The sequence below is a fragment of the Periplaneta americana genome, chromosome 15, assembly GCF_040183065.1.
Source record: "Periplaneta americana isolate PAMFEO1 chromosome 15, P.americana_PAMFEO1_priV1, whole genome shotgun sequence".
Taxonomy (NCBI): Eukaryota; Metazoa; Arthropoda; class Insecta; order Blattodea; family Blattidae; genus Periplaneta; species Periplaneta americana.
Window position 1 is genome coordinate 7,390,559 of NC_091131.1, and position 27,053 is coordinate 7,417,611.

The following is a 27,053-nucleotide window of genomic DNA, read 5'->3' on the forward strand; positions in this document are numbered from 1 at the left end:
TTTGGACTAGGAAAAGTTTTACTTCAAAAATTCTCTCTCTCTCTCTCTCTCTTTTTTTTTTTTTTTTTACATTCAGTCTACAATTGTTAATAAAAACACCCATTTCAAACACGAAAATGGCTACTTGGCGAGCCTCTTGACGTGCTTCAGTTCGTGTGTGAGCCACACGGCGAGGGACAGCAGCACCAGCGAGCCGGACTGGTGGCAGGCTGCCAGCCAGGTGGGTACGTACAGCAGGAGGGTGGTGAAGCCCAGCCCCACCTGGGTCCAGCCCATGATAGCCACTGCGGTAGCAGCCGTGTGCGCACGGGGAGGCAGCCTCAGTCGCCGGGACAGCAGCCACATGCCAGAGATCAGAGCCAGCGTTGCTGTTCCCTGCAATTACATTGTATCACTTCTGCTCTATACAGATATTTCATATTAAACACAGGCTACTTCCCTGTCATTAAACGTAGTATTACATGATGTGACTTTTAGGGAAGAACTGTTTTCAGAACATGGAAGGGGAGATAGGAGGAAGAGGAATAAACTGCATAAAATTTGCTGACAATACTTATGCCGTTGTTAGCAGAAGAGGAGACGATACTAATGGATATGCTACTGGAGCTAAATGACAGCTGTGAGCAGTATGGGATGAAGATAAATGCAAATAAGACAAAGACATGGTTACTTACTTACTTACTTACTGGCTTTTAAGGAACCCGGAGGTTCATTGCTGCCCTCACATAAGCCCGCCATCGGTCCCTATCCTGAGCAAGATTAATCCAGTCTCTACCATCGTATCCCACCTCCCTCAAATCCATTTTAATATTATCTTCCCATCTACGTCTCAGCCTCCCCAAAGGTCTTCTTCCCTCCGGCCTCCCAACTAACACTCTATATGCATTTCTGGATTCGCCCATACGTGCTACATGTCCTGCCCATCTCAAACGTCTGGATTTTATGTTCCTAATTATGTCAGATGAAGTATACAATGCGTGCAGTTCTGCGTTGTGTAACTTTCTCCATTCTCCTGTAACTTCATCCCTCTTAGCCCCAAATATTTTTCTAAGAACCTTATTCTCAAATACCCTTAATCTCTGTTCCTCTCTCAAAGTGAAATTCCAAGTTTCACAACCATAAAGAACAACCGGTAATATAACTGTTTTATAAATTCTAACTTTCAGATTTTTTGACAGAAGACTAGATGACAAAAGCTTCTCAACCGAATAATAACAGGCATTTCCCATATTTATTCTGTGTTTAATTTCCTCCCAAGTGTCATTTATATTTGTTACTGTTGCTCCAAGACATTTGAATTTTTCCACCTCTTCGAAGGATAAATCTCCAATTTTTATAGTTCCACGTCGTACAATATTCTGGTCACGAGACATAATCATATACTTAGTCTTTTCATGGTCTTAGTCATGGTTATCAGAAGAAAAATAAAGAAGGTAAACGTGCGAATTCGCAATGAAGCAGTTGAACATGTGGACGCTGCCAGAACATGAGCTGCTGCCAGAACATGAGCTGCTGCCAGGAAGTCAAAAAGAGGATAGCAGTGGCAAAGGAAGCTTTTAATAGAAAAAGGAGCATCTTCTGCAGACGTTTGGAAAAAGAACTAAGGCAGAGACTAGTGAAGTGTGGCATTGTATGGGGGACAGACATGGACATTACAACGAAGTGAAGAGAAGCAAATAGAAGCATTTGAAATGTGGATATGGAGAAGAATACTGGGTGTTCATTTCAAAGTGTGTCATGACGTCACTGTTGGTGAGTCAGCGATTTGAAGCGAGTTTGGCGCTTTCGTGTCAGAGAAGTTGCCTATTAATCAAGGCATTCAATCTGATCTTGGAAACGTGTACGGTATAACTTGAACATCGTAGCAACAGATGCAGTCTGTACGGTCTGTGTGCTACCATAACCTCTTTTGAACTGTGTTTTGCGCGGCCAAGTCGTACGCAGAGTATTTGTTATCATCGGTTGCGTACCGCAACATTCCACAACACAAATCAAATGCTCCGTTTCCTTGTTGACCGTCCAAGTTAATGTCAACAAATACATAAGTAATCCTCTAAACCCTCTCCCCATATCCCGATAGTAAGAAAAAAACTCACCTCAGTATGTGTTTCCAAACAGTTCACATTCCTGCCACTACCGGCATTACTGTACGTATTGGTAAGTACTCTTCAGAATGAACGCCGTACTTGCCAGGCAACTTCTCTGCCACATAAGTTAATATGCCTCTGTGGAAATGTAGGAAGATTGAATTCTCTAGGCTCATCGGCTAGCCACATGACGACATACAGCGAGCCATGACACATTTTGAACTGAACACGTAGTAGTGCATGTGAAATGGACAGACAGAATAAGAAATGAAGCTGTGCTAGAAAGATTGAATGAAGAAACAATAATGCTGAAACTGATCAGAAAGAGGAAAAGGAAATGGCTGTGTACTGGCTAAAAAGAAACTGCCTACTGAAGAATGAACCGGAGAAATGTTCGCAGCAGAAGAAGATATCTGATGACAGACGACATTAAGATATATGGATCATTCGCACCCCCAATAAAATACCGTCACATGTAAAAAATCAAATATTACTTTCGTAAATTATTTCCAATGCTGTTTCACTAGATGGAGGTATGAAATTCTAATAATAAAATAGTAAATTATCAAAGGTTTTGGCACCTATTTATTAAAACATTTTTAAAGTAGTATTTTACTACAAAATATCGTAGTTTTACAAATCACAATTTTCGAGTTAAGACATATTTTACTGGGAGTGCGGTTATGCAGAGATAAGAGGAAGGCAAAGAAGGGAAGAAGGGGGGAGATTGAGAATGTTATATTTGCAATGAAGGAACCTGCCCCTGAGCAGAAAACTATGAATGAATGAATTTGGCTTTTCACCGAAGCTATTTCTCACGTAAGGAAATTTCAAACCACATAATGGGATGTTCCTTATTCTAACTGTAAAGCAACTGTAAGAATATTATAGAACGAATACATCTACCTATAACTACCTCACAGTATGTAAAGTTCACTTGGTCAAGCAGTATATCAACATTGTCCCTGTACTGAGTTTATATTCAAAGACATGTTACTATGTCACGGAGAAGGAATATGTTGGTTGCACATACCAGCAGACGGTGGTTGAACTGGACTGTGGTAGGGTTCTCCGTAATGTTGCTCAGCTTTGGCGACAGTGCCATGATGTCTTCAGGAATCCACCTGTCGCCCATCTTTGGGAAGGAGTTGTACACCAAGCCAGCGTCTAAACCAGCCACGAAGGCGCCTGCAACATTACAAATGAAGTTGCTGCTTCAATTATCATCATCTTTGACTATCATCAACAACATATCAGTACCAATTTTATGTATCTGACAGTGTGCTGCATTGGAGTTAAATCGCTCGCTTGAACTAGGTCGAGTGTCGCACCCTCGAGTGAGATACGATCGGTCGTGATACGCTCGTAATAAATAGAAGCACAGTACAAGGTCATCTCACCGACATGTCTTATCTTGTATGGAAGGCGACAGATAAGATACACTCATGTTTTGCTCACACCGTAAAAATAAGGCTTTATTTTCTGCGTTTATGACAAACGTCTAATGGAACGTACCAAAACAGTAACATGAAGTTATAAGTAAAATGGTATGAAAAACTTCGATATACAGATATTATTGCTAATCAATAATTATTCAATATTTGATTTACCACATACAGTATATAATATTGTGACTTTATTCCAACTCAACAATGTAACTTTTATTACAATCAACAATAGTCACTTTCTATAATTTAGTTCAAATATTCCCGTCAACAATGGGATTTCCACTCCACACAGTTACATAGTATTCGTTATTGCACTCCACAGACGACAATGACAATTTCTTGGATTATTGTGAACAACAATGTACTCCTAATTTTAACTAATGTTCACAAAGCACTATTTACAAATCAACTGTCAGTTCACAGTTCGTTTGCCTTGGCTAGCTATTCTAGCTCAGTCGCTCAAGTTCACAGTATCTCGAACCCCGAACCTTCAGAGACAGAACACTGAACTTCGAACTCAGATCCCCCAACTGCGGTCCACTGCACTCAAACTCAGGACTTCTGGCTCCACAGTTACGAACACAACTCAAGTCGAACTCCGGTCTCGAAGCTGGCTTCACTGCTATACAAGACTGGCTTGCTTGCTATCCAACACTAAACTGCTGAAGTTCTTTTATAACCAAACCATAGTTTCTGGAGAGTACGATCTCCCGAACAATCGACAGATGCCTAGAAGATAACGCCTATCCAGAGTTCTCTGGATTTCTCCCCTCAGTCACCAGCTGCTTTACTCCCTCCTCACCCCTCGTCGCGCCTCTGCTCGCGCCCCCCTCTTACGTCTGTCCCCTCCAGACCCGAGCGGCCGCAACCTTCACTGCATCGCTCGTTTTCTCGTGCGCCTCGACGCGTGGGACGCGATCGACTCCCGACTGTCACAATATGATAGGTCCATACATAGTGTTCCACCTCTATACTGCGACAATGTAGAAACGTTTTACAAAATATTATTGATATAGCAGTAGATTGATAACAATATTAGTACAGAGATAACGTCACAGAAAATATAATAAAACGAACAATCATGCTGCACAACTGTTACAGACGCAAAGATTGATACACTAAGTATCACAAGTAAGAATTTGTCCCACACATCACTCTTCATACCTTCTTTAGGACTTAACTTGTATTCCTTGTTGAGTAGTTTCAACTTCACTACATCTTTTAGCTCGCTCTCCATTTTTGACAGTGTACTTCTTGCCAGTAACAAGAACGAATGCCTAACGCTCGGCTTATACCATTCAAGGATTTATCGCCGCGACAATTTTACCCATCACGCATGTGTGCTATCTATCGGATTATGCTATGAACTACTTGGCGCTCGAGTGAAAACGTCCAATGCAGACCTCTGGTATCTGAGTTCATTAAACATAACTTACATGTGTTCGAAACCCAAAAGATCATTTGTGGGAACCTGTGAAATAAATATAAGGAGTCTGGATGAAAGATACAGAAAATAATATATATCTTATAAACCACTTATTATGTATACACATTTATAGATTATATATTTACATTAATCCTTCCCATTGAAGGTTTTAAGGAACCAACCTGGACAAATACCCAATGTCCCATCCCTACCTTCCTGTGGTGCAGCTGTTAGTAAGCATAATTTTACGAGCTGAACTAAAGGGAGGGGCTACTCATCCATTAGCACTGGTCAGCTTGATGAGTTAATGACTGAATTTGGTATAATTTTCCTCTATTCAATACCTAATTCCCTCTTTACCCTTTCTTATCCAGTCCTCTGACTGAACTCTTACTTTCTTCGACCCCAACAGCATTAGAGCATTCGAGGCCTAGGGGTTCACTTCCCTTTCCTTCCTCCTCTTTCTACTTTTCTGTTCCTAGTGCTGACCTGCTATGGCACTAAAATCGTCCTCCAGTGGCTTAAGGAGGGAAAGCTGGTGATCAACAAGATCTCCCAGCTAGGTCCAATAGACCCGTCGACCAACAGCAGGTGTGGTCCTCCAGACATTCTGGGGGTTGTGTGTGAATGAAGTAGCCACCAAAACGTTAAAATATGGTGTTCACTTAAATTGGCTACAACTTGCCATTTTCTTGCCCACTGTGCAACTCAAACCAAGAAGTGGATTCGGAACACCTCAAAATCTGTGCTTCAGTGGCTGGCCATGATAATATCTTTGAAAAATACTGGAGTGCAAGAGGTCAAATGACTTTATTGTCAAACGCCTGGCATTAGAAAACAACAACAACATATTTACATTGGTAAACTGTCAAAGTTTTCTCTGATTGTATACCTTTTTCAATAGATTTTAAATTGAACTCCCTTGGTGGCACGACAAATATCCAGATGATATCCTAGTGCCATGTGGCTTGAAGCATGTTTGATGTTTTTCTTTTGTTTTTAAGAGGAAGGCCCAAAGGCTAGCACCTCAGCCTGAGGCTTATTGTGCAACCTTCTTATATATTGTGAGATGATTGTTAAGTCCTTAGGATCGCATAAGTTAGCAGAAGAAAATTCAACCCAAGAACTAGAAAATCACTATAATTCACTAGCATATGTAGTAATAGGGTAATAGGGTAAGAGTCAGACCATACCTGAGAGCGCTGTGAAGAACACCATGCCCTTGCATGTGTGTGTGAGCCAACGGAACCTCCGTGCAGCTACAGGCACTGCCCCGGCCAGCTTCTGTGCTGGCAGCAGATGGTCCAGTGCGGACCACAGCATCAGTGTGTACAGCACGAAAGCCAGGCTGAGGTGCGCAGCCAGTCTGTACTGCGACACACGTGGCACGTCACTCTCCCCGTGGAACCGGTCCTCCAGCCCTGACTGCACCATGTACCAGCCCATCAAGCCCTGCATCACCACACAAACTTCGCAGTTACACTGCTTTTAAAATGGTAATAGAAACAACTGCAATGATTACAGAAGCATTAACCTACTCAACATAGCATAAGCAAAGATTTTATCACACCAATTAAATTCCGCACCGGGTATTCGAGAAAATACGATATTGGTTTAGAATGTATACATAGCATTTCTTCTGGGGTTTAAAATACTATTGCATTAAGTGTAAAAAACGTATAACTAAAATAAATCTACATATACTGGGTGTTCATTTCAAAGTGTGTCATGACGTCACTGTTGTTGGGTCACCGATTTGAAGCGAGTTTCAGCTTATATGTTAGAGAAGTTGCCTATTATTTAAGGCGTTCTTCAATCTGAACTTGAGAACGTGTACGGTATAACTTGAACGTCGTAGCAACAGATGGCGGTCTGTACAGTCTGTGTGCTACCATAACTTCTTTCGAACTGTGTTTTGCGCCGGCAAGTCGTACGCAGGGTATTTGTTATCATCGGTTGTGCACGGTAACATTCCACAACACAAATCAAATGCTCCGTTTCCATGTTGACCGTCGAAGTTAATGTCAACAAATACGTAAGTAATCGTCTTAACCCTCTCCCCATATCCCGACAGTACGTATTTCCAAACAGTTCACATTCCTGCCACTACCGGCGTTACCATACGTATCGGTACGTACTCTTCAGAATGAACGCCGTACTTGCTAGGCAACTTCTCTGCCTCATAGGTTATACACCTCTGCGGAAGTGTAGGAAGATTGAATTCTCTAGGCTCATCGGCTAGCCACATGACGGCATACAGCGAGCCATGACACACTTTGAACGAACACCCAGTATAATAATTTGAACTGGTAATGAAAATTACGCGAAAACGGCTGAACGGATTTTAATAAATGACCCCTCATTTTGAAGCTTGGAACCCAAAGTTTTTCAGAAAAATAGTAGTTTTCAGTGAAATGTCAATTTTCTTACTTCATTTCCCTATTTTCCAAAATCCATCTGTCGTCAATTTTGAGAAATAATGGCTTTTAGAATAAAATAAAACACACACATACAATAAACAATATTACACGAAGGCCATGACCTACAGAATTGCTGACATATTTAGAGTTCAGATGACGTATAAAAAATAATTTACAGGTCTGATTCTCTGGTCTGTAGTTTTCTGAGTACAGCTGCGTATTGGATATTAAGAACTACAAAACTTAAGAATGTTTAATGAGATTATTACCATTAAAAATGAAATATTATTATAGTTAATGCAATTATGTGATTATACCTATTTGCCACTAATTACACACATTAATGCTATATTGATGATATGAAAGTGAAACCTTTTGAGGTTTTATGTAGGCCTAAGTAGACGCAGAGAAAGAATATTTTAAATTAGATTTCCATTTCTATAATTTACTGAATAACAGCTATATATAATGTTACTGAAAACTATAAGACGTACGTAAGGTAACAATATTTTTATTAAAAATGAAATATTTTTATAGTTATTAGTCAAGTGATGTGGGTCTTTTTCATATATTTAATGGCAGTGTGATGTACATATTTATATGTGTGATTCTCTAATTTTCCTGGGTAGTAATGATTCATATTTCCTATTTTAGCTGCGTCTTGAAACTAAATCAAAATTAATTTCATATTTCTTTGGTTTAATCGAACCTGAAATTTTCTTATCTCTCATCTATAATCCGCAATGTCCTGAAATAGCTACTGCATTACTCCCACATGAAAAATTCTCTGATCGTTCTAACATTGTTACTTGCGTTTTCGCATTGAAACTCAAGAACTGAAGATGGATAGGTTCAAGGAAAAGTATTTGGCATAAAAAGCATTCAGAGGGAGTATGTTTCACTATTATGAAAGCAAATAACTTCCAAAATATCTGGTATTCTTCATTGGAAATAAATTTGAAAAATTTTAATTTGAACTTCTAATGAACTTAGTTTGCAGCATTTGCTGCACAAGGCACTAGTTAACATAGAAAGTATAGGAATTTTGCTGGGACTTAAGAAAAAAAACTAATAAAAGAAGTTTTACTATATATTATTATCACAGAATAAACAGCCCACACGATATCATTATTTCAAAAATAAAACTCACTCTGAAAGGGGAGTTTTTCGGAAATCTCGAGAAGTTTTTATGTTTGGCAGCAAGACAGCATTGTTATGAAAATCAAGCAAAAGAAGAAACGAAAGTTGGCTGTTTGTCAGTTGAACATGCGACAAATCAGTCTGATTTCAAGTCAACGAACATTTAAAACCGGTCTGTAATCAAACCTGCAAGGCGATGAGGGTTCCGAATGCGGCCACTCGCTTCTTCATGCCAGGCTTAAGCCAGCCAAGAGCCCAGAATGCTGCAGCTGGGAGGGCGAACACAGCCCCTATGGCTCGCCCCCACATGCGGTGACCATACTCCATCCACCAGATCCATTTGAACTCATTTAGGGTCATCTCTCTGTTCTTGCTGTAACAGCACATTGAAATTATATGACGAAATTATACACATTACAGATTTTATTACAATTATTTCACACATAACAATAAATATAACCCTCCAATATATCTCACTCTAGAGGAGCAGGCACTAACTCATCATGAAAAAATGCTACGGTTAACAACAACAAAATGGGAAAAAAGACTGTTACAACCAACCAAGTTGAAAACACAAACAAGTTTCCTGTCCAAAGTCACGGAAATAAAAACAGAATCTAAAGAAAACATTTTAAGCAGAGAAAACCCTCTAACCTTCGAACCAATTAACATTCAACTACATTTAGAAGAACCAGTTACAAAATCTGAAACTTCCAAACCTGTACTAAAAGCGCTGGCATTAGAAGCTGTGAACAATAGATACCCACCAGAAGAATGGTTACATATCTACACAGATGGGTCTACTATCGATAACAACTCAGGATCAGGAATTACATGTGCGTTATTCTCACTTTATCAACCAGCAGGATATCATAGAACAAATTTTGATGCGGAAATAACGGCTATTCATATCTCACTCCAACACCTACTATACAGAATAGATAAATTTCAAAATGCTGTCATTCTCTCTGATTCTAAAGCAGCATTATATGCAATAAATTCATATAAAATGATGTCAATCCAAATTAAAGAATGTCACAAAATGATCCAACAACTTCAAAAACTACAGAAAAGAATTCAATTGCAATGGATACCTGCACATTGTGGAATTGCTGGTAATGAAACTGCTGACTTTCTTCCCAAAAAAGGATCCAATTTAATTCAGAATACAAATACAAGCCTGTCTTTTACATCCATCAAAAGACTAATTAAAAATAAATATAAAATCTAGCAAAACCAAGCACTATGTACCAAAGCCAAAGATAAAAAATGGAGCATTTTAATAAAAAAAAAAAACAGAAATCCCACGTAAATCTGCAGTAGCAAAATTCAGACTGCTTACAGAACACGATTATTTGGCCAAACACTTGAATAAAATAGGAATTTACACAAATCCAAATTGCCCTCTATGCAACAAAGAAGAAGAAATGACTGAAGATCATCTATAAACCTGTGAAGTTCTACCTGATGGATCCACCACAGAGAAATATTGGAGAGCAAGAACGCTAATGGCTTCATTGCCAAAGCCCGGCATTAGACAACAACAACACAATAAATATTATACACAAACTGAAGGATTACCAATGGGTTCACCTATATCAAGCATATTAGCTGAAATCTTTATTCACAACATAGAACAAACACACATACTAAACACTGACAACAACAAACACGCAGAGAAAATAATGTACTGGCATCGATATGCAGATGACATAATAGTCCTATATAATGGAAACAAAAGACAAATAGAAAACCTATATCAACAACTCAACAAAATACATCCCAAATTAAAGTATACAATATAAATAGAACATAACCAAGCTATAAACTTCTTAGACATCAACATAACCAAAACAAATAACAGACACGAATTCAAAATATACAGGAAACCCACTACAACCACAACACACATACACAATTCATCAAATCATCCCATACAACATAAACATGCAGCTTTCCGTACAATGACACACAGATTAATTAATATACCAATGAACAATGGCAACTACACTGAAGAATTAAACACAATAAAATATATAGCACAAGACAACGGATACAACCCTAACATAATAGACATACTAATAAAAAAGGCAAAACAAAAATAGGACAAACCAACACAAACAGCACGCGAGAATAAATACATAACATTAACATATCACAATACCAATACCCACAAAATTGCAACTTCATTCAGGAAACTAAAATACAAGATAGCATACAAAACAAATAACACTACACAGAAATATCTAAATAATCACATTAAACATTCAAATAAATATAATTCAACTGGAGTTTACAAACCAAAATGCAATAGTTGTCCACATTTTTACATAGAACAGACAGGAAGATCCTTTCATACGAGATATAATGAACATATTAAAGCTATAACCAAACCTTACATCACATCAAATTATGCAGACCACATTATCAACAATAATCATGACTACAATAATATAGAAACAGATATGGAAATTTTACACATCACACCAAAAAGTGCACAGTTAAACATCTTAGAACAATACAAAATATATAAACATACAATAACATACCCACAACATATATTTAATACACAATTACAGTTCAATACCCACACATTATTCGACGTCATGATACGTCATAACACACAAACAACCAGCCCCCACCATAAGAGCAACACACCCCCACCCCTACAACCGACAAATGCACATCGCAGAATTCAAGATCACCAGTAGTTCAGGAGACACTGATGAAGAAGTAACATCACGTCGAAACGGGTCGTCTGTCCAAGGTATATGCCTTTTTTAAAAATTTTAACACTTTTTAACGTGTGACTAAACAATTTTATGTTTTTAACAAAGTGTTAACATGAACTATAATCAATGTATAAAAAATTGCTTGCTTCTGAACTATATGCCACTTAAATCACAGGTAAAGTGGGTGTTCTGTCAATAAGAAATAAATACATCATCAACTCATTAAATCTAAAGCCTTTCAATTGAAGATGCAATCTTGATACTTTCCTCAATCTTCAAATGAAATTTAAAAAAATCTCTCATGAATGTTTTTAAAGCATATCTTCTCCAAAGTCACAAAAATTTCTATTGCAGAAACTCTAGTCTCCATCTCAGGGATATAATAGGATTGCTCTTTTACTTTGAAATACATCTTCCGTAATTTCAGGATTATCTACGTTTTTTCCCCAGAATATAATTATTTTTGGGGAGATCATGGTCTGAAAACAGGCAGAAGCACCATAGGATGATGATAATTATTTTGAACATGGATTTTAATAGGCCTATAAGCAGAGATAAAATCCAATATTGTGACTTTCAAGTTGCTGTAGGTCTCTCTTATTTGCAGAATTTGGTACACTATGATGAATTCTTTGAAGGTTTTTTTAATGAAAACAATAATTATATAGTTACACGGAGAAGAAAATCAGTGTTGCTGAAAAGTATGTTGGCTTTTTTTTCTGAAGTGAATGTAACAAAACTTCCAAAGTGGTCAGATGTAAGAAATAAGTGTTCTGTGGACTTGATAAAAGCTGAAATAAAAGTATTTCTCAACTTCAATCGGTCATGCAGAGAATTTATCTTGGAGAATAAAAATAATGCAAAATTACTTCAGCCTGCCAAATTTAAATATGAGTGATGTCAGCTATGCTTCATGTTTTCCTAGATATGAATGGTTTCATTACACTTAATATGCTGCAAATATGTGTACACCTAATATACAGGTTCTGTAAATGTATTTTGCAATGTTAAATGTCTACTTTAGAGTTAAGAAAAATAAGGACTTTGCACCTTAAACAATAAATGATATGTTATTAAATCCGTGAAAGTTACTTATGTTTTGAGAAAATCTTTCTTTTCTCCCTAAAACAGATCCGGCAACCCTAGGGATACACAACACACAATGGCAACAAAGAGTGCTTCCAATCCCTAACACAAACCTAGTTCCAGCCTCAACATTATTTGAAGAATGTGTATTTTCTGTGGAAAGATTTGTTTGATTATATTTCATTGAGACTTTGAAGTTCAGTTTGACTGTACACATGCTTCAGAGAATGCGACAACCATAAGATTAGTGGAGAAAATGTAAGTAGACGAGTGAAATTACAGACAATATGAAGAGCATGGCCAGCAAGAAAAATCTATTTCCGCACCAGAAATCATCGCACAAATATGGGAAGCACTTCTGTACAGTAAGCCCAGAGAAATCTATTAAACGACTGTCTACTTGAATTAAAACCAATATCCATGCATAACATTATCTGGAAACAATTAAGAAGGTTTCCCTATAAATTCAGATACCCCATTGATACATTCTCAGAAGAGTATTGTGTGATGTGTTACAAGGATATCCTCTGTCGAAACTGTTATACCTATCTTCTTGGAAGATATACAGTTCATACTCAACAACACTGAAACAGATGTATAGTGAGGGTCACATAAGAACAGTTCCTAAACAGCAAATATTGCCATCTTGTCAGTGTTGCTAACTGTTACCAGTTATCACACGATCCTACATACTAAATGACTTATTTACTTACCGCACTTTATGTTGGAAGGTTATTCTAAATTATTCAGTAATTTGTAACATATTTTCGTAGGCAAATTTCACGAGAACGGGATCAACATATCAAGGATTTTGTCTGGCAATATGAAATTCATTGGTTTGACTAAATAATTGACTCTTGAGACCTAACCTAAAAATGTATTTTGTTTGACCACATGAAATTATTTTTACTAACTCCGAAAACTTACCTGACTATAATCTTGAATTATAACCACAACGCAACACATAAAATAACTAATATATATTAATATTAATACTGATATTGATTAATTATTAGTATGTTCAAATTTCACTAGCTTCCAGTAACGGCTCAGAAATCTAGTACAATTTTAATTTCATGGAACTCCAGTACCGACAAATATTATCGATATTTGTCTCAGCTGCCAACATACCAGTTACAAAATCACTACCATTTGTAGTATTTGTCAGTATCGAAATTCGAAACGAAGTTGGCAAAAGAAAATTCAACCTGCAAACTAGAAAATCACCACAATCCACTAGCATATGTAGTAATGGGGGAAAAATGGTTAGGTTTCATCCTTAGAGTATGAAGTAAGCTGACCCGGACTATAGAAGGGATTTCTAACGAAACTCTAGGACAAGTGGCGAACTATTTCCATGGACATTTGATATGGTATTGGCTGCTGATGGATCTCATAATGAATGTTTTTTACATAGCATCAAACTCCCAGATACAGTGAAACTTTTTCATAGTATGAAAAATTGTGATTATTTCTGAACTTTTAAGATGCAACCACAGCATCATACTCACATCTTGAACTCTGGAAATTGCTGGTACTTTAGGAATTCTTCTTCCCATTCGGCCTGCGTGGCTGGGAGCTTCTCCCCGAACAGCTTCCATGTGACCATGGAGAGCCCTGACTCTGTAAGCCTAGTAACACCCCCTGCAGAAGACAAGAGAGGAGCTACTGTCAGCACACGAGGGCTAGATAGAAATAAGCCCTCCTGACTTTGAGAGAGGAACAGAGGTTAAAAGTGTTTGAGAATAAGGTGCTTACGAAAATATTTGGGGTTAAGAGGGATGAAGTTACAGGAGAATGGTGAAAGTTTCACAACACAGAACCGCACGCATTGTATTCTTCACCTGACATAATTATGAACATTAAATCTAGACATTTGAGATGGGCAGGGCATGTAGCACGTATGGGTGAATCCAGAAATGCGTACAGTGTATTAGTTAGGAGACCTGAGGAAAAGAGACCTTCGGGAGGATAATATTAAAATAGATTTGAGGGAGGTGGGATATGATGGTAGAGACTGGATTAACCTTCCTGATAGGGACCGATAGTGAGCTTATGTGAGGGCAGCAATGAACGTGTGGGTTCTTTAAAAGCCATTTAAGTAAATAAGTCAGTAAATCCCCATCAGCATTGATGCACTTCCGCCATTGGTGCACTAGTTTCTGCATGCCATCAAAGAAGAATGAGGCTGTCTGCTGACATCAGTAACATACAGCATTGGTGACTTCAGATGTTCCTTGAGCTTCGGAAAGAGCCTGAAGTCAAATGGCGCCAGGTCTGGGCTGTAAGGAGGATGAGGCAAAACATCCCGGAACTGCAGCTTCTCCAACGTGATGTTGTCTCCCAACTTGTGTGGAGCCAAGCATTTTCGTGATGAATGATCACATTTTTCCGCAGGTGAATTTTACGCAGATGTGCACGCAATTTCTTCAGCATCTGCATCTGATTTACCATTTGCGCCATGTTTTAGAAATTCAACCACCACCACACTATCACAGTCCCAAAAAATGGTGACCATGATTTTTCCAGCTGATGGCTGTGTTTAGAAGTTCTTGGAACGAGGGAAGGCCGTTGCCTGAGCTCCACGGACATGCATTTAATCTCTGGAAAAGTCACCAATTCAGTGAGTTGTTATTGTTGTTGTCACAGACGGCCTCATTCTTCTTCGACAGCATGCAGAAACTAGTCACCAATGGCGAAGTGCATCAATGCTGGTGAATACTATATCGAAAAATTATGTGCTCCTTAGAAAGAGAGTATTTCAAACTTTCTTTTGAGTGTAACATCCTTTACTTTAATCAATTACAGCTCAGAAGACAAAACTTATTGAACAATTCTCGTAATGCTAAATTTCCTGTAATACTCATCTTTTATTAAATTTTAGTAAGAGTTTATCCAAACCTGTCACCTAACTTATACCCATAATCTAGTTTTATGAAGGAAGATTATGGCAACCCTAGCTATATGGAATTATAATATAGAGAGAGGCAGTGAAAAGTTACCACATTACGCAGGGGATGTAATCCATCGCTCAACTCACCAGTAAGCTGTAGCAGCAAGGGCTGGCATTCAGTTTCATTGCGGTAGTCCTAAATTATTAGTTAAGAGTTACCTAATTAATGAACGAATGAAGTTGAAAACTGATGTATGATGTAAATCAGAGATGGGCATCGTGCCTCACTTGAGAATTTGTGCCTCATTGACCTTCACAGAGCTTATCGCTCTGAGTGACATCTTCACAGTCCCCGTTCCTCCCTCACATAGCTCCTAGGCGTGGGCAGGTTCTATATCAGTTTCATAAGCACTATCAGTGGTGGCATAATGGCATTATCAAAGCAGTGTGTACGCGTTAGAAAATGATTCATTTCATGAGAAATGTGAGGAAGAGTTTTTTTGCTGTTTAGAAGGGGAGAACATATGATGTATGTTATGCTCGAAAATCTATTAGGCATTAATAAATTTAATATACAACATACTGAATTAGAAGGTAAGACAAATTAAATGTTATTTTTCGTACTATTCTGAAGAAAATTTATGATCTTAACATGTGCATAGTATATTAAATACGACATTATACCTTAAACACGCTGCATTAAAAAGTAGCCTACGAGGAATTAAATGTTGTTTGTACATATTATTTCCAAAAGAAATTTATAAGAAAAATATCAAATGTGCGTAGAAAACGAAATATGATTTTCTGAAATTATTTTAGATCGAGAACATGAAAATCTATTAAGTAATCTTGAGAAACGCCAGAATATTCAAGAAAATAAACGTAGACAATGTGATGGAATATTATTGGCTAGTTACGCAATTTCTCGCCTGTGATTTAAATCAATTCAGCTACGGAGAAACAGTAAAGAGGTTTATGATTAAAGTTGCTGAATTAATTTGCTAAATTGAATAAAAGTTTTCGAGTCTCTCATGTTAACCAAGCGCTTTCCTAATAATTCGCCACTGACAGCCTTAGCGATTATGATAAGGTGACGCAGGTCACAGCAGTTTATATTTCCCATCCTACTCTGCAGTCTCCTCTCCTAGTAAATAAACTATTCAAATCGAGTGCCTCACATAACCGGAAATTGTGCCCATGTATGATGTAAATTTTAGCTTTCATCAAAGCAGCTGTTGAAAATGATGTCTAGCATTCTCGATACATATATTGCAGCATGTTACAAAATTCCGAAACACTCCTATCTCTGCCTCTGAAATTTCAGGTATCACTCGTCTGATTTCATTCTCCTGGGCTTCAAAAGCATGTGGATTGTTCTCGTACGCTTTCTGTTTTGAAGTTCCCCCACAAGTAAAAATCACAGGCACTTAGGCCCGTAACACACTTGTAGAGTTTTTGCCAGCGAGAAATGTGTTGCGAGAAAATTAAAAAATTTATAACATGGATTCACACACTGGAAGAGATTCTCGTTCAAGGCAAAAACCTCGCGCGAGTTTCTCGCTGGAATCGGTAGCTCAGCAAATTTTCTTGACACATTTATCAAAGATGTTTGACATTTATACTCTTTATGACGATTGAATGTAGAAAAAGATATCACAGGTGGCGATGAATTGTATTGTTTTTATTTGAAAATGAGGAAAGATGGCTGATAATTGCAGTCAGAAACTTATCGAACTTGTACGATATCACCCGTAGGCCTATTTATATGATACTTGGGATGAAAACTATAAATCTTGAGACAAATATCAGATTATCTGAAAATAAAGAGGGCTATATTTTATTTTGATGAGATTTAATAGTATTGATTAAACATTTGAAATAATGTATCTATATGTCTTAACAGTTTACGTAATTTTAATCAGAATATAGCAAAGAATTCTCTATCATATCATGAATGGCAAAAAAAAAAAAAAAAACTGTGGTCCATTGAACCTGAAATAACGCCTAAATGTATCATCATTCAAATCGAAACCAGTGTCCAAAACTCGCCCTTATTTTCGTAAGATACAATGTGATTTTCAGATATTTCTGGCTTTAATTTTAGGCCTACTTCTTCTTTTCATGAACAAAATATGTTCATATATTTAAGTACGACAATATATGTAAATACATAACCTATAACACTTCCCCCAACGAGTCATTAATATAATCAGATAAATGCTTTCTGCATGAAGGCAGTGCATAGCTGATCATAGCGAGGTGTGATCTGTGATAGCAAGAACTCGCCAAGTGTGTGGAGGAAAGCTCTTCGTCTCTTTCTCACAACACATTTCTCGCTAGCGAAAACTCTTCAAGTGTGTTACAGGCCTTAAATCGGGGGAACTAAACACTCTGTCCCTGTACTTCATCACCACCACTCGGAAATTTTGGCCTGCCGTAATGAAACTGAATATCCACCCACACAGCTACAGCTTACAGGTGAGTCGACCAATGGATTACGGGCAATTTGTTCCTCAACATGCTCTGCATAGTGCGGTAACTTTTCGCTGCCTCTCTCTGTAGTACTAACTTAGGTATTTGTAGCCGAAGGCATGGAAGGACTTCATAACAAAGACGTAACTAGCAGAAGAGCAATGTGACATGTTCAATTTTTATAACAAGACTGAATATTTAGCTCTATCAAAGCTTACACAGCAAGCACATGCTCTGCTGTCCTACTCAAGTTCACAGCTCTTTACCTAAGATGACGGCCACAAACACCATCCCACTGCAGCCAAGAAGCCAGTATCCGACGACATTGTTTCCTGGCTGTGCGTTGACAGGAATACTGGCAACACTGCTTTGCTTCCTTGAACATAACTAAAACAAGAGTCGTGACGTCACCAATTAACCTCCATGTCTTGTGTTGACAACTACAGAGGGCTCTGTCTATTAAATACAGGATACAAAATCTTTAACAGCATAATCAAGAACAAATTGTATAAACATTATGAAGCACTTTTCTTGGGTATGGAACAACAAGTTTTGATGGAGAAATCATTGCAATAAGTGAAAGTCTCAGGAATCTTCTATGCCACATCAATAAATTTAAGAATGCAGTTATATTGTCAGACTCCAAAGCAGCTATTCTATCAATCGTCTCTAAACATACACCTTCATCTCAAACAGCAGAAATAACTAAAATGCTCTCTCAATTAATATCACTCAATAAAAGAATTGTATTCCAATGGATACCATCCCACTGTGGAATCCTGGGAAACGAGAATGCGAATGCTTTAGCAAAGAAGGGCAGCACTGCTACTTACAGACCTGTTACTAAATCTACGTATTACTCTGTGAAAAGATTTATTAAATCCACATACTTAGACTTCAAGAAACAAAATTTGATAACACAATCTCAAGGGAAAAAATGGAACTCTCTGCATCATAATCCACAGTTAATTCCCGATTTACCACGAAAATCGTCTGTAGCTGCATTTAGATTGGCAACAGGCCATGATTGTTTGGCCAAACACATGCATAGAATTGGAATATATCAGTCCCCTAACTGCCCATTGTGCAACTCAAACCAAGAAATGGATTCAGAACACCTCAAAATCTGTGCTTCAGTGGCTGGTCATGATAATATCTTTGAAAAATATCGGAGTGCAAGAGGTCAAATGACTTTATTGTCAAACACCTGGCATTAGAAAACAACAACAACTTTTCGGAGAAGAACAAAATGGCTTCCGAAAAGGAAGATCAAGTTGCGATGGATATTTTACATTAAAATTATTGATGGAAAAACACCGGGAATTCAACTTACAAACACATATTGCTTTCATTGATCTGGAAAAAGCATTCGATAGGGTGAAGAGAAATAAATTATTAAATGTATTAGCCACAGACCATGTTCCACAACAACTTATAGCAAACATATACAATATCTATAAAACAAATCTAATTGCAGTAAGGTGTGACTATAAATTATCGCATTGGACAGAAATTCATACAGGAGTAAGACAAGGCTGCGGCCTTTCACCGTTGCTATTTATTATACATATGAATCAAATAATTAGAGAATGGAAACAATTGCCTCATGGATATATACAACTCAATAGACATTTACAACTAGATTCATTACTTTCTGCAGACGATTTAGCTCTGGTGGCATCCTCAGAAGATGAATTACAACGTTCAATTTTTAATTTTAACAAAATTGGAATTAAATATGATATGAAAATCAATAAAGAAAAAACTAAAATTATGGTCTTCTGCGGAAAATACCCTTTGCCTAGCAAAATATGTTTGGATTCAAAAATATTAGAAAACATAAATTATTTTACATATCTCGGATACACATTATCTTTTTTCGATGAAGTAGACATTTCACAGAAAATTTCTAAATACACCAAAACAATGGGAATAATTAACACCATTATGAAACCTTCCCTAGTACAAAGGCATACTCGAATTCGCCTTTACAAGACCTTGGCGAGACCTGTACTTTGTTACGGCAGTGAGGCATGGACATTGAGGAAGAAAGACGAAAGCAGAATAACGGCTAATGAAATGAAATTTATGAGATATACAGCGGGATACACGAAATGGGATCACAAACGCAATGAAGATGTAATGGAAGAATTACAACTAGAACCTGTAATTAACGACGTAAAATATTATCAGAACAACTGGATAAATCATCTGCATCGCATGTGTAGAGATAGAATCCCAAAAGTCATGCTCCACTATCGTCCAAACGGGAAGAGATCTCTCGGTCGTCCAAAGAAGCGCTGGATTGAAAATTCAACTGTGAGATCGTAACAGGCCATTTGGCCTAATACTTGTAGGGAAGAAGAAGAAGTCTTGTGTTCTGAAACTTTTCCTGTCTCAGTTTCTGGAATAGGTTAATATTCACTTGCGGTGTAGGTATTTTATGCATGCATCAATTGACACTGCACAAAATTCTCCGAATTGCACTGGATCATACAAATCCACTGGACATGCACAAATCTGTCCAAAATATTTACTCCAATCTCCGTGAAATAAATTTGCGAAATGTTCAGTCATTGTCATCCCATATCAACTTGCAAAAATACTGTCACTTCAGAACTTAAGAAACACTTGTGCAAAAAAAAACATTAGATAGTAAAACCCACATCTAGGATAAGAAAGAGAAAGAAAACTTTGAGAATGTCATGCACCAGTACACCAAGAAAAGGCTTTCCATAAAAATATTGGCAACGTGTAATAGTCCCTCATACAACGAATTATGCTAATTCCTAATGACACCACACAAGCCAGCCAGTATTTTAAATGAAATACAGTGACTGTAAGCAAATAAATTTAACTCAAATATTATAATGTGCCGTGGCAGTAACAGTAGTAGTAATCGATCATAATCACCATCACCACCACAATTATCTTTATCACTGTTAAGAGTAACAAACAGACACTATTAAAGGGACTTACAGGTAATAATGTTACATTGCGTTTTCTTACACCATATTAAGGGAATAAATATCCGAGAATAGAATGCATATAAGAAATTACGTTGCAAATCTAGTCTTTCAGGTAAGACTCCCTGTAAAGCAGATTTGAATAATTTCAAGGGAAAAATTGTTCCGGGGCCGGGTATCGATCCCGGCACCTCTGGTTGAATGTACCAGTGCTCTTACCAACTGAGCTACCTGGGAACTCCACCCGACACCGTCTCAACTTCTCCCTTTATATCCACACAACTCGCGTGGGCTGACGAAACGCCAGAGACCCACATCGAGTGCACACAAACTCTGTGTGACTTGAAATTGTGGTTTTCTGTTAACGTACAGTGACGTATGTATTATGCAAATCTAGTCTTTCAGGTAAGGCTCCCTGTAAAGCACATTTGAATAATTTCAAGGGAAAAATTGTTCCAGGGCCGGGTATCGATCCCGGGACCTCTGGTTGAATGTACCAGTGCTCTTACCAACTGAGCTACCTGGGAACTCCACCCGACACCGTCTCAACTTCTCCCTTTATATCCACATTACTCGCGTGGGCTGACGAAACGCCAGAGACCCACATCGAGTGCACACAAACTCTGTGTGACTTGAAATTGTGGTTTTCTGTTAACGTACACAGTGACGTATATATTATGCAAATCTAGTCTTTCAGGTAAGGCTCCCTGTAAAGCACATTTGAATAATTTCAAGGGAAAAATTGTTCCCGGGCCGGGTATCGATCCCGGGACCTCTGGTTGAATGTACCAGTGCTCTTACCAACTGAGCTACCTGGGAACTCCACCCGACACCGTCTCAACTTCTCCCTTTATATCCACACAACTCGCGTGGGCTGACGAAACGCCAGAGACCCACATCGAGTGCACACAAACTCTGTGTGACTTGAAATTGTGGTTTTCTGTTAACGTACACAGTGACGTATATATTATGCAAATCTAGTCTTTCAGGTAAGGCTCCCTGTAAAGCACATTTGAATAATTTCAAGGGAAAAATTGTTCCCGGGCCGGGTATCGATCCCGGGACCTCTGGTTGAATGTACCAGTGCTCTTACCAACTGAGCTACCTGGGAACTCCACCCGACACCGTCTCAACTTCTCCCTTTATATCCACACAACTCGCGTGGGCTGACGAAACGCCAGAGACCCACATCGAGTGCACACAAACTCTGTGTGACTTGAAATTGTGGTTTTCTGTTAACGTACACAGTGACGTATGTATTATGCAAATCTAGTCTTTCAGGTAAGGCTCCCTGTAAAGCACATTTGAATAATTTCAAGGGAAAAATTGTTCCAGGGCCGGGTATCGATCCCGGGACCTCTGGTTGAATGTACCAGTGCTCTTACCAACTGAGCTACCTGGGAACTCCACCCGACACCGTCTCAACTTCTCCCTTTATATCCACATTACTCGCGTGGGCTGACGAAACGCCAGAGACCCACATCGAGTGCACACAAACTCTGTGTGACTTGAAATTGTGGTTTTCTGTTAACGTACACAGTGACGTATATATTATGCAAATCTAGTCTTTCAGGTAAGGCTCCCTGTAAAGCACATTTGAATAATTTCAAGGGAAAAATTGTTCCCGGGCCGGGTATCGATCCCGGGACCTCTGGTTGAATGTACCAGTGCTCTTACCAACTGAGCTACCTGGGAACTCCACCCGACACCGTCTCAACTTCTCCCTTTATATCCACACAACTCGCGTGGGCTGACGAAACGCCAGAGACCCACATCGAGTGCACACAAACTCTGTGTGACTTGAAATTGTGGTTTTCTGTTAACGTACAGTGACGTATGTATTATGCAAATCTAGTCTTTCAGGTAAGGCTCCCTGTAAAGCACATTTGAATAATTTCAAGGGAAAAATTGTTCCCGGGCCGGGTATCGATCCCGGGACCTCTGGTTGAATGTACCAGTGCTCTTACCAACTGAGCTACCTGGGAACTCCACCCGACACCGTCTCAACTTCTCCCTTTATATCCACATTACTCGCGTGGGCTGACGAAACGCCAGAGACCCACATCGAGTGCACACAAACTCTGTGTGACTTGAAATTGTGGTTTTCTGTTAACGTACACAGTGACGTATATATTATGCAAATCTAGTCTTTCAGGTAAGGCTCCCTGTAAAGCACATTTGAATAATTTCAAGGGAAAAATTGTTCCCGGGCCGGGTATCGATCCCGGGACCTCTGGTTGAATGTACCAGTGCTCTTACCAACTGAGCTACCTGGGAACTCCACCCGACACCGTCTCAACTTCTCCCTTTATATCCACACAACTCGCGTGGGCTGACGAAACGCCAGAGACCCACATCGAGTGCACACAAACTCTGTGTGACTTGAAATTGTGGTTTTCTGTTAACGTACACAGTGACGTATGTATTATGCAAATCTAGTCTTTCAGGTAAGGCTCCCTGTAAAGCATATTTGAATAATTTCAAGGGAAAAATTGTTCCAGGGCCGGGTATCGATCCCGGGACCTCTGGTTGAATGTACCAGTGCTCTTACCAACTGAGCTACCTGGGAACTCCACCCGACACCGTCTCAACTTCTCCTTTTATATCCACACAACTCGCGTGGGCTGACGAAACGCCAGAGACCCACATCGAGTGCACACAATCTCTATGTGACTTGAAATTGTGGTTTTCTGTTAACGTACACAGTGACGTATATATTATGCAAATCTAGTCTTTCAGGTAAGGCTCCCTGTAAAGCACATTTGAATAATTTCAAGGGAAAAATTGTTCCGGGGCCGGGTATCGATCCCAGGACCTCTGGTTGAACGCACCAGCGCTCTTACCAACTGAGCTACCCGGGGACTCCACCCGACACCGTCTCAACTTCTCCCTTTATATCCACAAACTCGCGTGGGCTGACGAAACGCCAGAGACCCACATCGAGTGCACACAATCTCTGTGTGACTTGAAATTGTGGGTAGCTCAGTTGGTAAGAGCGCTGGTACGTTCAACCAGAGGTCCCGGGATCGATACCCGGCCCCGGAACAATTTTTCCCTTGAAATTATTCAGAGATTACGTTGATTGTCTTGAGAGACATCCTTCCTCTGGAAACGTGTGTGATCCGGCTATCCAAGCTAAATACCACAGTTTCTTTTACAGAATTATCAACAAATTAGGACGAGCATCCATTAAAGGTGCATCTACACAGTTCAACTTTTCTTTCAACTTTAAGCATTCACGCAATGCATGCAACAATGATATTTAATATTAATTAATATTATATACATTGTCAATTTTCAGTGACTCGATGGGAGCTATTCTAAATATCATGAAATATACTCCAACTTCCTATGCACAAATTACAATCTCTATACAAAAAATATTACTTCGGAATATGTGTGATAAGACTTTCTTGTGTTAAATTCTAACGTACCTTGTTTTCATGTTTTGACCTATTATGGGTCACCCTCAGAACTGGTCGTTATTGGTCTTGGCGCCTCTTGTTTTGTTTTCTGTGAGGGTGTGTTCGTGTTGTGTAAAGTGGAGTCAAAGAGTGTGTGTGTGTGTGTGTGTGTGTGTGTGTGTGTGTGTGTGTGTGTGTGTGTGTGTGTGTGTGTGTGTGTGTGTTCTGAAATTGAGTTGTGTGTTGAGAATTTTATTGGGGTGTGTTTTTGTGTGTCTGTATATTTCATATTGTTCTAGTGTGTTTAGTTTCTGGATTTTTGGTTGGATGTGTAGTATTTTCATGTCTGTGTTGATGTCTCTGTGGGTGTGGTTAGCATTTGTGATGTGTTCTGCATATGTGGAGGTGTTTTGTAATTTTGTTATGGCTGTAATGTGTTCTTTGTAACGTGTTTGAAATGATCTGTCTGTCTGTCCTATGTAGAAGTTGTTGCATTTGAGTTTGTATAGTCCTGTGTGGTTGTATTTGTTTGTTTGGACAGCCGCATGTGATATTATTTTTAGTGGAAAAAGACATGCGAAATCGAATGAGTTTCGTTTACTATTGCATGCATCACTTGAATGTTTAAAATTGAAAGAAAAGTTGAACCGTGTAGACGCGCCTTAACAAACGACTTTTTCGTGCGTCGCAGGTTTCATGGTCATATGGTGTAAGAAAACGAAGTACCGTTATAACAATATCCTTTCATACGATTAGTTACACATTACATTTAATTGGATACTAATTACTGAAAAATGATAATCAAAAGTGGGAAGAACAGGTATAATCATCTGGAATGTCTTACCTTCTGCACAAGGCTTCTTGGTTTTGCCTGCCACACATACTGGGCACGGAAGACATTCTGTGGTCCCTGCACAAAAACAAATATAGAAAAGAATTAGGTAAAAGTTATACCATTTTTGACAATCCTAATGGACTCAAAGTATATACATCTTTTACATTAAAATGTCGGAGTTAATTAATCGACCTAACATTTTAATCAGTGTCGAAGCTTACTTGAAATTTCACTATACACTAAGCGAATTAGTGTAATTTTACAATAAAATTGTCTCTAAGCCGCTTGACGTTGTCGCATTGAATAGTTCACAATTGGATATTAAAAAGCAGTGTCACGAAAAAGAAAACGTAGATTTACATTACAAATGTAGAATAAATAAAAATTAGTCTCATGATGAGGGTTGGGGATGTAACACTCACCTTGCAACACCTGTGGGCAATGTTGACACCAACATAATACTTCCTTGCACTTGACAAAAGGCTACTTTTGAAACAATGATCTGCTACTCGAGATATCAACATCTCGATTTGAAGTACAAAACAGCATTCACTATCAAATTTACTATAATATTTTTATTATCACAGCCAGCCTTCTGACGGAAGGAAAAAGAAGTGCTCTGTGCAACAGTGAAATATCTGTTGCCAGACGATACCGCATCCGTTACCACTGCCTGCGGCTATGGCCTACGTGACAGAAGAAGTACTGAGTCAGCATCACTGTCGAAGCAGAACCTGGTCAAAGTAACGCGATGGATTGAGATAACTGATAACGCAAACGAAATGTCAAAAACGGTAGTCCCGTACACTGTTTTTATACTACGGTGTTTACTTAATTATTTCTATTGGTAACACTGCTGCAGTACGTGAAATTCACTAGACATAAAAAAATATATATACAATAATAGTGAAGAGAATAAATACAGAATTCGAGGACAAACAAACAACCCTCAAAATCTACTAACTTAGCTGAATGTATTCATGGCATTAAACATGCACAACTTTTAACAGTTACACATACGATTACAACTTTTCACTACTAAAAATTTGATGTACTTAACATACTGTTAACTGTACATGGGTACTAGAGATGGCCGATATTTCACAAACCGATATTTTGTCACAGGTATTTTTTTGTCACAGATAAACCTGTGACTGATGACGCGAAATATCTGTGACAAAATATCGCTATCGAAATCTGCTCCGTATTCAGTACTCTGTCACCGTTGCAACGTCTGTGACTGATATTTTCTCCTCTACGCCGTGAGTTTGCGCATGCGCATGATACAATAACAGCAATCGGGCGGTGGTATTTGATTATTTTTTCGTGATATTTTGTTCAATATTATTTTTTTCAAAGTGATGATGTGTTGCAAAGTTATTAGCGGCATTATAATAATATAATCATGAATCTGACATTTTGTTTTCATATTTAGTCTGCATATATGCTTTATAAATATTTTATGCATTCCCCGAGATCTTCACATTTTCATATTACTGTGAATATATATTAATGTATAAGTATTTTCCACTCAATTTTTACGCAGTAAGAATTTTTTTTTTTTTAGTTATACTATTAATTACAAACAGAATAGTTACAGGAGCCTACATTATTTTAATAACTTTACATGTACTTCTCTCATTTATGTATGATCCAGTTTTAATGTATAGCTCTAACACGAACAGTGCAGGGTAGTATTAATTAAAATAATTAAACTAAAAATAAAATTATTTGTAATAAGTTCACTACCGGTATGTTGTTTATGGTTATTAACTCTTAGGAAATCGCACAGTGCTTCCTAACATTGGTACTCGTGTGGGGTGTTATTTCACCCAATTAATAGGCCTAATCAATGTTCTAAACTTGATATTTAGTGATATTTATCTAGATATTGTTAAAATCATCAACTTGCAAGTAATTTTCAACTTTTAAATACAATAATATAGGGTAGTTAGCAAAAATTGTCAATTTTATAAATTCCAAAAGGATCTGACATCTAGCAGACACTGCTCCAACAAATCGTTCTCATTGCCCTTGCTCACTTTTAAAATAGACCTACACTTACACATAAATGGGATAATTAATTACATTTGAAAATAAGGGGTATCAAACGTAAATCATGTTAGTTCACTCCGTGTCACTGA

At 38.3% G+C, this 27,053-nt stretch overlaps 1 protein-coding gene and 5 non-coding genes across 6 annotated transcripts; all 6 read right to left on the reverse strand.

Moving 5' to 3' along the window:
- LOC138715827 (heme A synthase COX15) lies at positions 1-25,889 on the reverse strand. The gene is made up of 9 exons (XM_069848929.1): positions 25,874-25,889; positions 25,332-25,595; positions 24,919-24,984; positions 17,971-18,091; positions 13,851-13,983; positions 8,708-8,894; positions 6,155-6,413; positions 3,121-3,275; positions 1-375 (listed from the first exon to the last, which is right to left on the reverse strand). Exons 2-9 carry the CDS (start codon positions 25,431-25,433, stop codon positions 121-123), a joined length of 1,278 nt encoding a protein of 425 aa, XP_069705030.1. The 5' UTR covers positions 25,434-25,595; positions 25,874-25,889; the 3' UTR covers positions 1-120.
- Positions 21,416-21,489, reverse strand: TRNAN-AUU (transfer RNA asparagine (anticodon AUU)). The gene has a single exon. It is a non-coding gene; the product is annotated as a tRNA-Asn (tRNA).
- Positions 21,708-21,781, reverse strand: TRNAN-AUU (transfer RNA asparagine (anticodon AUU)). Its single transcript has one exon. It is a non-coding gene; the product is annotated as a tRNA-Asn (tRNA).
- On the reverse strand, positions 22,292-22,365 carry TRNAN-AUU (transfer RNA asparagine (anticodon AUU)). The gene has a single exon. It is a non-coding gene; the product is annotated as a tRNA-Asn (tRNA).
- On the reverse strand, positions 22,582-22,655 carry TRNAN-AUU (transfer RNA asparagine (anticodon AUU)). The gene has a single exon. It is a non-coding gene; the product is annotated as a tRNA-Asn (tRNA).
- On the reverse strand, positions 22,874-22,947 carry TRNAN-AUU (transfer RNA asparagine (anticodon AUU)). The gene has a single exon. It is a non-coding gene; the product is annotated as a tRNA-Asn (tRNA).
- Positions 25,890-27,053: the final 1,164 nt, after the last annotated feature.

Coding starts and splice junctions, on each gene's coding strand:
- LOC138715827 (XM_069848929.1), bottom strand. CDS start 25,433: ATGTTGATATCTCGAGTAGCAGATCATTGTTTCAAAAGTAGCCTTTTG. Junction 18,092..24,918: donor CAAGAAGCCTTGTGCAGAAG/GTAAGACATTCC, acceptor CTCTTGTTTTAG/TTATGTTCAAGGAAGCAAAG. Junction 376..3,120: donor AGTTCAACCACCGTCTGCTG/GTATGTGCAACC, acceptor ATGTAATTGCAG/GGAACAGCAACGCTGGCTCT.